Source organism: Hyperolius riggenbachi, chromosome 3 (genome assembly GCF_040937935.1).
Source record: "Hyperolius riggenbachi isolate aHypRig1 chromosome 3, aHypRig1.pri, whole genome shotgun sequence".
NCBI lineage: Eukaryota > Metazoa > Chordata > Amphibia > Anura > Hyperoliidae > Hyperolius > Hyperolius riggenbachi.
The window spans coordinates 100,341,468-100,357,527 of record NC_090648.1 but is presented as its reverse complement, the minus strand read 5'-3'; the positions used below and the strand labels follow the sequence as shown (position 1 = coordinate 100,357,527).

General features: G+C 44.2%; 1 protein-coding gene across 1 annotated transcript in view; it reads right to left on the bottom strand.

Annotated features, from left to right (window-relative positions):
- REEP4 (receptor accessory protein 4) overlaps nt 1–16,060 on the bottom strand; it is a 50,907-nt gene that overhangs the window by 18,787 nt on the left and 16,060 nt on the right. The window contains exons 2-5 of the mRNA XM_068274694.1: nt 11,496–11,568; nt 7,728–7,804; nt 6,508–6,628; nt 856–969 (exon numbers count right to left, since the gene is read on the bottom strand). Coding sequence (XP_068130795.1) covers nt 856–969; nt 6,508–6,628; nt 7,728–7,804; nt 11,496–11,568 — 385 coding nt within the window. The remainder of the gene's footprint in view (nt 1–855; nt 970–6,507; nt 6,629–7,727; nt 7,805–11,495; nt 11,569–16,060) is intronic.

Here is a 16,060-nt window from a genome sequence, read left to right as displayed (position 1 = left end):
GCCACAAACAGGAAGTTAATATCACCAACCATTCCCATTTTATTAAGGTGTATCCATTTAAATGGTCCACCCTCTAGTGTGAAAATATGCAGGAAGGCTGGCTGTGATCTTTGTATAAATCCTTTCCAGGGAGTCCTTTTGTAAAGAAAAAAAGGAAAAAGGAAATATAGTACTGTGCATTCCCCCATGAGGAGAATGACTAGTCCAAAATGTCACATTTTTTACTACCTACTGTAATGACAGCATAATAGGTGAAAAGCAGTTTATTTAGGCTTGCTAGTCCTGTATTTATGTGCATAAACCACCTATTCTACAATGTTCCTTGCTCTAAAAGCGCATACACACTTGATTCATTCAAACGGGGCGGGGCGGCCGTTCTGCCGACAGTTTGCCCGTGTGTACAGCCTGTCAGCAGGCTGATAAGGCTGGTTTTGACCAAACCGCTCGCCTTAACAGGCAGATTAGATTACAAATTTTGGATTGGACATGTTGGAAATAATCGATCTGGCAGGTAAATCTGCCAGAAAATTGTATGGTGTGAATACTTAGCATTAAGGCTCAAACACAAACACACATCCCAAAAATCTGCCAAACTATGTTCTAATTTGGCCTGTTGGAAGATAGTTGGGCGGGTGTGCGGCTGGCAAACAACCATATCAGACAGTTTGCTTAGATGTGGGTCTGGGGTTGTGGTATACACGTTCTCATTGGAAATTCTTGATCTGTAAATCAGGTGTAGCAGACCTGGATTTGCCCCTCTCCAGAAGTTGAGGGGTTATACCTTGTGTCATAGAAAGCTTGTGTGGTTAATTTATCTATTTTTAATACATATTTTTTCAGACACTCAGGAAGTACCTTAGTAGCCGCCTGTACAGCAGCGGTGGCTGCAATATTCAGACCCCTCCGGCCAAAGGTGACAATAGACTCATAGCTTCTCTCCTTCGCTTGTGAAATGTATGAGTCTATCTCCTGGAAAGAGAAAGAGAATCAGGCCATGCCCTGTAAGCAGAGACGGTGCATTGAGGGAAGGAGAGAGAGGTCATATGGGGGGGGGGGGGGGGGTCCATGCTCAGAAAGGAGAAGGAGAGGGAGGGAGAGAGGGAGAGAATGCTCAGTGAGCAGGGAAGGAGAGAGAGAGGAGGAGGGGGGGGGGGGGGGAATCATGCTCAGTGAGCAGGGTAGGGGGAGAGAGAGAGAAAAGAGTGAGTGAGAGAAAGGAGGGACCGGGGCAGAGATAGAGTGGGGGGAGTGTGTATTAGGTCATGCTCAAGCAACAAGGGAAAGAGAGAGAGTTAAGTGCAAGTGTGTGACAGGGCAGGGAGGAGGTTAATAGCAAGGTATTTGCAGGTCTCAGACGCTCTTCCTGCAGCTGTTTTGTAAGCAGAGAAACAGGTCAGGACAGAAGCAGCTGCTGGAATCTGGGAACAGCCCAAGGGGAGAGCCGTCACTCCTCATGTGACAGCACAATATGGGGCACAGAGAGGCCATGAAGATAAAAATCTCACTTTCTAGAAAGTGTCAATGTCATCTGACAATTGATATAAGGTGAAATAAGGAAAAAAAAGGAACAGAAAAGGACAAAAAAGGGAAAATATTATATTGCTAGCTCCAAATGTCAGTATATAAACACATGAAGAGGCCTATAAAATTTCAATAAAGTGTCAATCGGCCAACCGGAAGCTATAATGAAAGAAAAGAAAGCAGAAGAGGATATATATATTAAAAAAAAAAAAAAATCCCCCCCCCCCACAAACATGGCCCTACGATCTGTCATTCTAAACAATCATTAATTCTCAGGGCCCTTTTACACCAGAGTGGTGTGTTATGGTATTTTTACCCCACCTCCAGGCAATGAAAGTCTGGAGACTTTCATACTGCTACGTTACGACGCGACACAAGTGACGTTTTCGTCGCATCCCCGTCGCAGGTCCAGAGCTACGTTACCGTGCGGTGATCTGCGTCGACCCAGAAGTCATGTTACTCTGTGCGGCGCGGGGATTAAAAAAATAAAAAAATTACCGTCGCAACTCACAAGCATATTTTTTACTATACGGTTCGGTGCACTTCCGCATATACTGAAAGCAGGAAGTAACTGCAATCGAGCGCCACTTCCTCCTTGGCCCAATGCCAGATGGGAAATGTATCGCGTAGTAACAAATGTATCTCAGTGGAGATGCAGGGGAATGCTTTTTTATTCTTTTTTGCACCTACAAAAAAAAAAAATGCACAGTGCAGAAAACGCATGGTTTTCTGCACTTCCTAGTATGCTCCCAGCCTGAGGAAACCACTAATTAACTCTGAGAAAAAAAAAAAATCTAGCGTCTGTACATACTATAAGCCCCGTACAGTCTACACGGCACGCAGGATCCGCCCACCCACGAGTGAGTGCAACGTACTTGTACTTACCCAGCCTGCCAGAGGCAGCTCCATGTGCCGTGCTGTTGTAGCTCCTGACCCTCTCCACTGAAACCACACCCCACCACTTGGGCATACCTGAGCCACATGACTCTATAGCATTGACTGCCCAGAGTCGCCCTAAAGAGGAGTTCCAGCCTAATGTCCGGTACAAGCCATGCAATTTCCTGTCAGGTATACATGTAATTAAGACGCTGTGAAATTTGGGCGCAGAACAAAGCCAAAAAAAGGTTCACCCTGCTCATGCAAAAGTCCCAGTGGCGTTAATGACTTTTCTCCCTCCAGGCCGATGCGGACTGTGTAGTAAGATGCAATTCGGCTGCCAGCTATTGCTGGTGGGTGAATTATGCTGTTTTTATTGTAATTTGGGCTCCGGCTTGTGATGGCGCCCAAATTACTGTCTGAGGGCCGCTATAGCACTAAATCACATTCATGCCTATGGCGGCGCCTGGTGAGCCCAAATTTCCTGTGCCGTTTTTGCCTGTCTTGTCAGATAGAGGGGTCTCTATTATTTCCGACTTGTCCGATCTGATTTCCGATCATTCTTCTGATCGATTTACCGCTCACTTCTATATAAAATCGGTCAGAAAAATGGTTGGAAATCAGTGTGGACCTGTCAGGAATAATTGCTTAGACCCATCTATCTGATAGGAAATTGCATGGTGTGTACCAGACATTACAAATAACACTTATTAAAAGGTGTGTAAAGGTGGGCATACATCAGGCGACTTGGCGGCCGATCAACCATCCGATCAGATTATTATAATCAAATCGGATGAAAATCCGTGCCACCAAGTACATGCCCAACAAAACGACCAATTTCAGCCTCGAAATTGGTCTATCGTGAATGCTGCAAGATGTTGCTCGATCAGGTGTGCGGCGAGAACGGCATGCAATTTCATGACTATTGATAATAGCGACAAGTTCCCCGGTGCATCTAATATTACCTTTCCGCCGCCTCAGGGCGCATTCCTCTGTGCATACACATACACCCCACATGGTTTCCTAGTAAGGGCGGCGCGTACGATGTCAGACATACACGCAGCCACGTTACTAGGCAACCAAGTGGTGCATGTGTATGGCAACTGGAGTGTGCCCAGAGCCTGCAGGGACTAGCGGAGGCAGTGGAAAGGTAATTATACATAACACCTGGGCAACAGAGGAACATTTTTATTAGAGGGGACAGTAGCCGATTCCCAAGAGATTTGAAATTTGAAATGCTGAAATTGATCGGGAATCTCTTATCAGTATCGATTAGAGAGAGATTTGTCTCTTGGTCGAATCTGCCCATTCATCGCTAGAGTTGCCAGCCAAACAAAATATAATGCCTGCAGCCTTTGTATCTTCTAAGATAAGGTTTATAATTGCTGCAGAAAAGACAGGGAGTGATCTGCTTATCTCCAAGCAAGCGTTTAAGTCTTCAGAGGTAATGTCAGAGCCCTCATACACAGGCAAAGAAAAACTGGCTGCTGATAGAAGGGCCCATACCTGACTCACTCCCTGCTATCAGCACACTGCTCACCTGCCTTCATATGGAGTCTTGCCAATGCTTTTATTATGAAGGCTTCTGATGTATTATCTGTTCCTGACCAGCAAAAAGCAAACAGTGGCTTCATGTCTGCTGTAATTTCACATTCAAATAACTCAGAACTTCCGCTCGGCTCTAAGCAACTGTATAATAACCTTTAAAGAAAAACAATTATTTGCTACAACTTACAGAACTTCTGCAATAAATCTGCAGTGACTACTTCCTGCTTTCATGGAAGCAGACAAAGGGTTAACATCCCGTGTTTACAAATTAGCTGCTCAGCCGAGGCAGGCAGTCGACAGCTGAGAGAAATTACACTGGTGATTAGTCAAAGATGAGGGGGGCTTAGACAGGCCAAACTCTCTAAATACACACAGGGTGAATTTCTAAGAGTTTTCCTCCTGTCCTGTGTTCAGGTCCACTATAAAAGCAAACCTGCTGGATAAAGAGATGTATCAAAACAATCTACAGGATAGCTGGATTTGCAGGCCAGATCCCATCACCCTCCTGACATTGCAGAACTGTGCCATAAACATGGTGGAGGGGCTTGTCTCAGCGCTCTTGTGTCTTACGAAAGAGAAGAGGGAGCCATGAGTCAAACACCATCAGGGCCTTAAACTCATTTGGGACGGGAGCCTCTAGTCCCTTTAAAGGATTGGCTCACAGTGATTAAGAGGTCAGGAGCCAATGAAAATGGCTCCTGACAGATAGGAGGAGGCTCAACCAAGTTTACTTCCTCCAGGAGCAGCGATCGGCTCGGGACCACTGTAAGCCGCAGCATAGAATCTACGCCGCATCAGGGTTGAAGAGCCACAGATGCGGCGTAGATTCTACTTACTGTGGTGCCTAACCGGTTAATCACCAGTGAAATGATGATCTGGCAATGGTTTCCAATCTTGCCCAATCCTTTTATCCTGCCTGACTGCCGGTGTGGACTGCCATCGTCTAGATACTGGACCAAAATTCAATCTGGCAAAAAAAAAGTAAACAAAAATAATATGCTTGGCAGTAGCTTAGCGTGTAATGCTACTATGAATTGGCGAGGCCTTCAGGGAAACGCTTTAGTACACGGTGCTCCCAGTCTGGCATCCATCCAAACAGGAAGTGATGCGCGCTTGCGGTCACTTCACTTTTCAGGTATGCAGACATGCATGGAAGCATACTGTAAAAATATGCTACCACGCATGTGCCCAGCCACGTCACAACGCCAATGTGCTTAAAGAACCCTGCGTCGCCATAGACTAACATGACTTACGGGCCGATGCAGATCGCCACAGGAGCCGCACAGTAACGTAGGTATGCGCTAGCGTTCAATTGGAAACTTCCGCCGCAGCGTACCGCAACGTGGGAAGTATGAACTTCCCCACAGACTTTCATTAGGCTGGGGAAGCAGTGCAGCAATTTGATGCACTGTCCCAATGTGAAAGGGCCCTATAGGTTAGTATATATTACACAATACAATAGATTAGCCGTTACACTAAATATAAAAACTTTGTGTCTAGCATAATTTATAAAAACAATTACAATTGAAATATCGATCAAATATTGACTGGACTAGCCTGATTGATACCTGCAGGAGCATGGGGAGCAAATTCTTGTATCCTGCACCTGCTGCCATGCAACCGCAACTTTGTATTCAGCTCCATGCCAATGCCTTGTTTAAACCAATGAGCGTAGGGTCAAATCACTTGCTTTGATTATCAATATAGCAGAGTGTCGCTTCCAGACTGGGTCTTCTGCGCATGCGTGGACCTCCCTCGACTGAGCTTTTACCTGGGCTGATTGGCAGACCTCAGGACGACGTCCGACCAGGTAAGTATCAAATATTTAGTTTATTTAATCTCTGGTACACTTTAAAGGCCAAGTTCAGTCACTGATTTTTCTATATGCCTCCCACAAGCCATCATTTTAAATGAATTATGGATGAAAACATTTTGTAAAACAAACATCCAGCTGCCTGGGCACTTTAAATGTTAGGGAAATAAACAGAAGTGGAAAAAGCTTTATTTTAGGAGGGATGTTAGGGTTAAAGTGAACCCGACTCTAAGCTCGGGTTCAGAAACAAATACCTAAGGAAAGGGAAGCCTCTGGATCAGAATGATGCTCCTCTCAGCGTCCTCCGCAGCTCGCCAGAACACTTCTGTTTATCGGGGCTGTGCTCCTATGCTGGCATGAGTGTGGCCGCACTGCAGCCACATAAACATAGCCATATCTGCGTAGTAGCATGGAGCCACTCATGCACGACTCTGGCTTACAGCGCAGGCACGTCTGTACTCACGCAGGCGCAGTACGGCCATACAGGCACTTGAAGAGGAGTGTATTACAGGCAGTCCCGTGTCGGTAATCTGGAGGGACCGTGCTCGGCAACGGGGGAATCTCAGAGGGAAGTCTCATTGGGATCCAGAGTTATTCAGGCTTAGAACAGTCGTCTTTGACACAAGTTTAGCTGGAGAAGTATCAAGTGTAACAGATACACTTCAGATTCTGTCAGCCTGGGGAAAAAATACAGAGGAATGCTAAGTGTTCATAGCAGGGAAGAGGAGGATAATGTGTGCTCTAATCACCTTTTCCCTCAGGGACAGTGCAGGATGCACACACTTCCTGTACAGCAGGCTGGCTCCTCTTGTGAATGGAGAAAGTAGCCAGATCACAAAGGCCATTTTTATCTCATAGTAGAATGGAAACCTAGTGCAAAACACAAAAGAAAACAATCTAAGAGAAAAAAAACAAAACAAAGGAGAACAAAAATACAGAGCATAAAGTACATACATAAATGCACCTCTCAGATATCAGGTCAATAAAAGCTTCTATTCCGGGCACCCTGAATACAGAGCATATTAATATGCACAAGAAAATATTGGCAAGATTGCTAATCTATGCTAAGGGTGACCATAGATTACTCCATTTTCAGCATCAATATCTGGTCAATTCGATCATAATGAACAAATCTGGCAGATATTGTCACCTGATTGATCATTTATTGATTTCCTGCTGAAAGGATTGATCAGTATGCTGAACAAAATCTTGGCCGCAAGGGCTTGGTCGGGTGCACGGCAGTAACGGCAATCATTTTCTGAACGATCAACGGACAGACCAAGGGCTGTGGAGGAGGAGCAATTTTGGGTACCTGGAGTTCGAGTTAGTGGTTTCATAAACTGAGGAGTTGGATGATTTTTGTACCAACTACACAGCCCTGGACGGACCCCCGTCCGGTGTCCTCCCCCAAATTATTTGTCCCCCTAACGTCACGTCATTGCGGTGGCAATTCAAAAAGGCTCCAAACAGGATAGGATTTCTGCTGGTGTGACAGGTGAGCTTTCAAAACTCACCACCATCCTGGGAGGAGGGGGGGGGGGGGCAGGACACTTGGGTAAGAGGCCCAGGAGGCACTAGGACAATTTCCAGTAATTTTTCTTTGATCTTTTCTTTTCTTTGATCTTTTCGAGATCTATCTGCAATGTGTGGTTGGGCAATAGATCCCTCTCTGATCAGATTAAATCAGAGAGGGATCGGATAGACAATCTGGTGGCAGATCAATAGGTGTATGACCAACATTAGAAACATTGCCATCAAACGGAGTAATATACCACTCCTATATGCCAAATAAATTAAATGACTAAAAAATAACATAACATGGCACTGTTCTATATCAAATCTTGTATATTAGCAGCCCTCCCCCCCCCTCAAAGTAAACAGGAGAAGCACAGGTACTCTAACTGTAATAAGTGACACGTTCCATAATAAACAGTCATAGGACAGGAATAAGAGGCAAGCGCTACCTTACCATGCAACAAAAATATCCGTAAACGTCTCTACCGTCATAAATAGAGAGAATACAATCCAGTACATCATCCATCGCACCTGAACAGGGAGGAAAATAAGCTTAGTTTCACATTACAGCAATAGTAGTGTTATATGAGGAAAAAAATTACATCCTGCTAGCAAATGTATGCCTGTTGGGCATCACAGGTTTTGTGAAATAGAGCAGCATGTTCAGTTCACTGTACGTGTGTGCTAGCGTCTGTTGCAAATAAAGCTGGTTTGTACTGTGCTATGCTCCTACTGGGTTCAAAGGACTTTGGGAGATGCAATCACTAAGGCCACACAGTAGGACATACTGGAGCAGTCTTGCCCAAGGACTCCCTACTGAATAGGTACAGTACTCACCCGGGTAGTCAGATCTTGGTCTCTTAAGTCAAAAGTGGTTTATTAAACCAGTACGCTATGCACTTCACTTTAGCACTGCAGACACCATTCATGTGTAGAAAAAAAAAAAATATGTTTGTTGAGTTGGTATAGAATAGGATATATCAGTGAGACTTTGGGGTTGACTCAGTAACAGCTGTTAACCACTTCAGGACTCAGCCTTTACCCCCCCCCCCCCCCCCCTTAAGGACCAGCACGGATTTCAAAGATCTGTGCTGGGTGGGCTCTACAGCCCCCAGCACAGACAAATACCAGGCAGAGCGACCAGATCGTCCCCCTTTTTCCCCACTAGGGGGATGATGTGCTGGGGGGTTCTGATCGCTCCTGCATGCCTGTGGCTGGCGGGGGGCACCTCAAAGCCCCCTCCACCGCAGGATTCCCCCTCTCCTCCCTCCCTGCCCCAGAGATCGGAGGCTGTCCTGTGCAGCCTCTAACAGGCTCCTGCCTGTCATGTGACAGCGATCCCCGGCCGCTGATTGGCCGGGGATCGCTGATCTAGTACAACGCTGCTACTGTTAGCAGCGTTGTAAAAATGTAAACAAAGCGGATTATTTCCGCTTGTGTTTACATTTAGCCTGCGAGCTGCGATCGGCAGACCGCAGGCTATTCACGAAGCCCCCCGCCGTGAATTGACAGGAAGCAGCCGCTCGCGCGAGTGGCTGTTTCCTGATTAATTAGCCTGCAGCCGGCAACGGAGATGTGCGTCGCTGGTCCTGCAGCTACCACTTTGCCGACGCGCGTTATGAGTGCGCGGTCGGCAAGTGGTTAATATTGCCGTGTGCAGACATAGCAATATCACCGATACTTATGTGAGCGAAGTACCATGCGATGCAGAGTTAACATGACCCACTGTACTCTGATAATGCTAGCGTTGCTGCGGTAACACTTGTGTTACTCATGTACCGCAAGTTGCACTAGTTGGGCGATACTCTGCTGGCCAGTAATATTGCTGTGCACCATCTATGCACAGCAATATTAATAGCGGTTACTAATTTAACCCATTTGAAACCAAAATGTTAGCCTTGACTATTTGTGCAAAGTAATTCGCTGCCATAAGACAGTCTCAGGGCTGGTGCACGCTACAAGACCTTTCTAAGCACTTGGTGATTTTAAAAGCTCTTGCTAAATGTTATCCTGTGTGTGTGTTCTCACTGGAGTGATGTGATTTAGTAAAAATCCCCCATAGCATTGCATCAGCAAGAGCTTTTAAAATCTAGCGTTTAAAAAGCTGTAGTAGTATGAATCAGCCCTCAGGAATATTTTGCACATCATGTAGTGTGTGTTTTAGCACACACTTCACCTATAATAGATCTACGCTGCTTGCCAGCAATCTATGGTAAGCACAGGTGCACATGCGTGTGCACACGGTTTTCATGTGCGCATGCTCCCAAGGCACCACTGATTGGTGCAAGGGAACATGTGTTGGTCAGATGTAGTTAAGGCGGACATGAACTAAGAACTTTCTGTCTGTTCTGTCTGTTCTAAAAGATAAGCAACAACATACTAACCTATACAAAAAACATTTCTTTGTTACAGCTGTTAAAAACCCTGCAGTAAATCTGCAGTGTGTCTACTTCCTGCTTTCATGGAAACAGATAGGGTTGGCACCGTGTTTACCAATTAGCTGCTCTGCCATGGCAGCCAGCTGACAAAGCCGTGAGATCAAATTACAACTTGTGATTAGGCACAGATGAGGGGGAACTAGAGCAGCTAAACTCTCTAAATACATACAGGGTGCATTTCTCTATGCTTTCTGTCCTGTCCAAGAGGTCAGGTCCACTTTAAGCCGTCTCTCAGCTGCGCTTTATGGATTAGGGCCCTGGCCTTCACTGACTCAGGGTGGTGCCCCGCCCCTTCCTGTTACCCATAGAACAATGAGCACTGAAGGGAACTCTCCCCTGCTGTTATGATACTTGCATGAGAATTCTCACTACATGTTAACAAGGGTTGTCATTACAAAGCCAAATGATGGAGTCCTACTCAGACATGGATTCTCTATAACAGAGAACAAACAAGTAATTGAAAAACCCAGCTGCATCATCAGCATAGCTTGTGAGAGAGACGAGGGCGCACAGTACTGTGGGGAAATTCTACAGTCATTTCAATGTAGCACAGTATACCCCTTTATGTATTACAATGCATCACCACACTTAAAAGTCTTAAAAGGACCAAAATAACAAAAAAAATAAAAAATTGTAAACTATATGCATACACTGCATGATTTATACTTACCCGGGGCTTCCTCCAGCCCCACGAGGACCGTGGGCTCTATCGCTGTCCTCCCCTGCCGCTCTGTTCTCCTGCTCCAAGCTCTGTTAGATTGGCCAGTCAAGCTCTTCTGCGCATGCTCAGCCTGCATGCATTACAGCAACCACGTGGGGGGTGTGTGTATGGAGCAAGGAGTGAGCTCAGAGACAGCAGTGGACAAGCAGCGGATGTGGACAGGTAGTATTAAGCACTTAGCACCTGGGAGGGCACATTACACATTGGGGGGGGGGGGGGGGGAATTTTTGGGCTGGTGAGGCAGCAGATGCAGCATCACAAAGCCAATACTGGATCAATTGCTGCATGAAATTGTTCGGGAATCTGTCTGCGGTGTATGGGCATTCTGCAGATTTCTCTCTCAGATTCGATCAGAGAGAGATGTGTCTCTTGGCCGAATCTGCCCATCATCGCTACATGTATGGCTATCTTCACACTGCCAAGATGTTCAGGTTAACTGAAGCCATTTTCACTGAACAGATGCCACTTTGCTTGTTTTTTAGTTCGTCATTTATAGAACGGTTAGTGCTGGTAAATCACACAGCTACGATGCATCGCATAAGAAGAACACTACAGGATGCTGCTAAGGGCTTTCAAGTACAACTCTGCTGAGATGGATATGGTAACTGCCATGCTGATTTCCTTGTAAACAATACCAGTTGCCTGGCAGCCCTGCTGATCTCTTTAGCTGCAGTAGTATCTGAATCCCACACCTGAAACAAGCATGAGGCTAATCCAGTCAGAGCACCTGATCTGCATGCTTGTTCAGGTTCTATGGCTAAACGTATTAGAGACAAAGGCTCAGCAGGACAGACAGGCAATCTGTATTGTTAAAAAAAAAAAAAAAAAAAAAAAAAAACACTACAGGTCAGCCTCCACTTCCCTCTCGGTTCAGGTGTGTTTTAACGTGCAAAAGAATAAAATATAGCCCATTGATTGACATGGATATAAAATAACACAAGCAGGTGTGTGGTATTCCAGGCTTCCTGCGCCCATGTGTAACTGACATCCCCTTTTCCTATGGAGTCGGCCTTTTTTGGTTTGTAGAGTAACAAAGAGAAAACATTAGGTAAGCATGACTCACATATTCTCGGACGTTCTTAGTTTTGACAGCTTTGTATGACGAATAAGCCGGGTACAGCAAACCGAAGACGAGACTGTGGAAAGATTAAAATCAATGAGCTTGGCAGTCAGTAATAGGCAAAGGTTTACAAAATAAAATGAAGTGTCTATAGCAGTTAGGCCTGGTGAATAGGGTGCCAAGTCAGTCCTGCTGTACATTTCAAGGACGTTATTTAACACACACAAATAGTAATGAAAACAACACACCCATCAACACACGCCGACAAAACTGCTGTGTTGGTGATGCCAGTACAAACATACAGAACTCCACCTGTAAACATACACAAACAAGGAACTAAACTTGTATTCATCTGTCATTCCATCACCTACTCCAACTTATTGCAGAAGAATGCTTTCTAACCAAACTGCCATGCAAAACAGACTTCCCTCTATCTAGGATGATTGTGTTAGACACGGTTGGTCTCCTTTCACATTATGCAATATGTTTGAAATCACAGTTTTCGGAGCACTTGCATCAGCTCACTTTTTAATCAATTTAATTTTTTTCCCATATATGCTACTATTCTGATAATTGTGATGCATGCATTTTTGAGAAGAGAAATGCGCGCATCATTGACAATTCAGTCTGCTAGCTGAAAAACACTTTACTGATAGGGATTGTCTGCTGAGTAAACGCAACGGACAAAAATGGAGGTATGCTTTAAAATAGCCGTTACATTATAGTTTGCCTGCCACACAATCTATCCTTACTAATGCTGGGAATACACGGTATGATTCTGAGCCATTTATATGGCTCAATAGATCATTTCCAGCATGTCGGAACTCGCGCCCGATTCTGCATGGAGAACAATGGGAAAAAATATGAAAAACGAATGGAAGATAAGATAATCGCCCGCAGAATTGAGCGCGGAATCAAGCAGCAAAAATCAACCAGTGTATTCCCAGCATTAGGCTTAATTCACAGTTTGCCCTTGTAATACTGCACCAGAATTGTACAGATGTGTTGTACTGCTCCAGGGATAAACTGTGGTCAGACCTGTCCAGCGCACAATCAGCCCTGACACTCAATTCGGCTACATACACAAATGACTATGGTGGACACGGCGGAGAATCGTGTCACAAACCAGCGCGTGTAGTGGCCACACAATCGGCATGCCAGATCTTTAACAATCACAAATGTCCAAGCACGGCCCGATTACCATGTTCTCCCCACTCCCCCATCCGTGGTAAATTGCTCCGTCGCTTGCTGCTCATTGTGCCTTCATCCCCCCCTCTCCATAGCAACAGGCGCTTCGCTAGCCTAGAGGCTAGTGACTCATCTTTACGGTGTCGTCATAGCACTGTTACCCAAGGGCTTTACAATTGTCCAGAAAAAGGCAACAGTACAGCAGTCATTATTTGTCATTTAGCAATTTGTCATTATGGATCGCTAAACAATATTGTGGAGCAGCTGGACTAACACTAGAGTTACACATATTACAGTTTTCTCCCCAGAATTTTTTTTCCAGCTGGGTGGCATCTAAAAAGTAGGTAGGTGGAGCACAACAGGAAAATGAAGGGCTGGCACAACTCTGCTTACAGCATAGGAGGATGCAGCGAGCTGATGACAGCCGGGTGCTCATCAAAATTAGCCAGGTGGAGCCCAGCTAAAAAAGAGCCTGGTGAGAACAACGTTTTTACATACAATTTTGTCTAACAACTGAAGACTAGCATGTGTATGGGGATTCAGAAGGGATTTGTAGGAAAGAAAAAAGTTTTCCAGGCATGAATAATGGTTTTCCAAAGAGATCAATGGCAGGCCAAGAGTTATGAACAAAGACAGAGAAAAGTGCAGATGCGTTCTGTGTCTGTGTCTGTGTCTTGATAGTAAGGCCTTGTTCATGCTGATAGTTTTCAGGGTGGTTAAACATTCGATCTATCACCACCAAAAAATTGTCAGTGCCAAATGGATTTCATACTTGCCTGTACAATGTGGGTAGTGTAGCTGAGGCTAAGAGCAGGGCTGTGGAGTCAGAGTCAATGAGTTGGAGTAATTTTGGGTACCTGGAGGAATTGGAGGTTTCAATAAACTGAGGAGTTGGATGATTTTTTTAAAGGAATACTATCGATTCACATATTTTTTTCAATTCACTCAGGAATTGTTTGGGAAGTGCTGCTCAGTATTTTAGTAGCAACCTCTTTGTTTACTGTTATCAAAATACTTTCAAACTTTAACTGACCAGACTGAGCCATGAGGAGAGGGGAAATTCCCCTCACACTTGATCAGTTAACCCTATGTGTAACGCTGTGTGTGACAGAGAGAAAGCTCCCAACAGCTGTAGCTTCTGTGTCCTGTGTTTCTGACTGACCTGTCTGAAGAGAGCAGAGGAAATGTAACGAATTGTCACAACTTTTCATACTGTTTTGCTTTCAGAGTTTGATATGTTTGATATTTGCTTTCTGTAGTCTGATATGCAACTCTGACTGCGCATTGAAGCAGACACCCCTTCTGCAATTGATTTGTCCCAATATAGCTAAATTCTACCCTCAAATTACAGCTTTTGCCTCTGATATTGAACATGAAAAGTAGGAAAAAATGTTTACACAGCTACTTAGACATTATTTGTACATTGTCATTTTAGAACACTTGGGTATTAATAATATTCCTTTAACCAAATCCATAGCTTTTGTAAAAATTAGACGAACGAGTGAGTATTTTTGTGGCAACTCCACAGCCCTGGCTGAGAGCACACTAGGCAGTGCAGAAAACCATGCGTTTGTGGTTCAATAGCACTTTAATATTTTCCCTTTTAATGGAGTAAAATATAGTATCGTATATGTTTTCCAAAGTGCATCAAAAACCAAAAATACAAGTGCGTTTTGGAAAATTATGCAGCAAATTGTGCCTTTTTCAGTGTTCTCCCCAGAATTTTTTTCAAGTTTTAAAGTTTAAAAACACTACAATTTATTTATTATTATTTTTTGGGGGGTCCAAGCTATGTGTCCATGCAGGAAATGACGCAACTACCTTCGAGAGACACAGCAATGTGTAAGAGAAGACTGAGAAGTTCGTGGCAGGTCAGGTTTTATGGTTGTCGCTTCTTGATTTGATGACATCATGAGAGCAATTTAAAAAAAGGTCCCCAAGAAGAATATGGGGGATCTCTTTTTAAAAGTGAAACAGTAATGACAGCTAAAGAAGCATACTAAACTTTTTATGACTGTAGCGATTGTTCCATCCGTCAGTCTGACAAGCAATCAGCCAGGCATTTTTGTGACTGACGGCTTTATTACCGAGTGTTGAGGGACCCGCCTCTTTTCCTCCAAAGGTTGGCCAGGCCCAGCGAACATAAACTGTCACTGACTAAAGAGCCGCCAGCTGTAACAATAGAGAAAGTTCATTTTCAATGACATAGGACTGAGTGTGTACAGAGATTAACCGGCTTCTGCTCTATGCAAAGCCAAAAGCCACAGCTGAAGCTAGTCTTCACCAATATTCAGATTCTTGGATTAGTCCTGTCATGTCAGGTTGTAGAATCACCCACTGCCTGGTTTTGCCTTTCAGCGAGTTAGTGGATTACAAGGGATCTCAGTCTGATCCTGTGATTAAGGCATTCAGCTTTGATTCTATCCCTTATGTAAAAGCGTTGTTTAGCTTTCTTATGCAGCATTTACCAGCTTTGTCCCGTATCCAGCACACACAAAAAAAAAAAAAAAACTTTATCGCTGTATAACAAGGTGCCGTGCAGGAGTATGACTCACAGTAAGCCGATACCTCCCCGCTTGCATTGTTTAAATACTAATAAATAGCACAGACATCATAGCAAGCAAGTATGAACAAATCCTCAAGAGAGAGATGACCAGGTCAATAAACTAGCACAAATGTTTTGTGTTCCAGCCAAGAAATACATATTTACAGGCTCTGCTGTTTTCTAATGTACCCTAAGGTGGCCACTAACGCTATAATTTTGCCACACGCTCATTTACGAACGATTATTCGTATCAACGATAGGAAAAGATAGTTTGGGCCCAATGAAGGACAAAAATCTAACCGGATTGGATAGTGTAGATTGATGGGATCAATCTGAAAACCGCATCGATTTCAGTAATCTGATCGGATTGGTTAGGAGATTTTTGTCCATTAGTGGTCCTAAACCTTCATACGAATAATTTTTCATCAACGATCGTTCTCCAAATTGTATCGTTACTGCCCACCTATACATATCCATTTTTGATTGGCCAATTTCACCACTTCCGTATAGTATGAGAGCTTTCCTACACTATCTGTTCATAGCATTCAAAATCTGTTGGCCCTCATACATACATACATACATACATACATACATACATGGTAAAATTCATCGGTGATTGGCCAATCAAAATTGGATGCGTGTTCATAGAAGCAAAAATGAAGGATTAAAGAACGAATGTGTTCACTTAAACATGATATTAATGAGACATTAGCTAGATATATATCCCAGATGCATCATGTCTGCAAATCAGACATCCGTGAACAGGCAATGACATGCACAGGGACAAGTATACCTATAAAACATGTAGAAACAAAACTATTTAATAAACCAGATC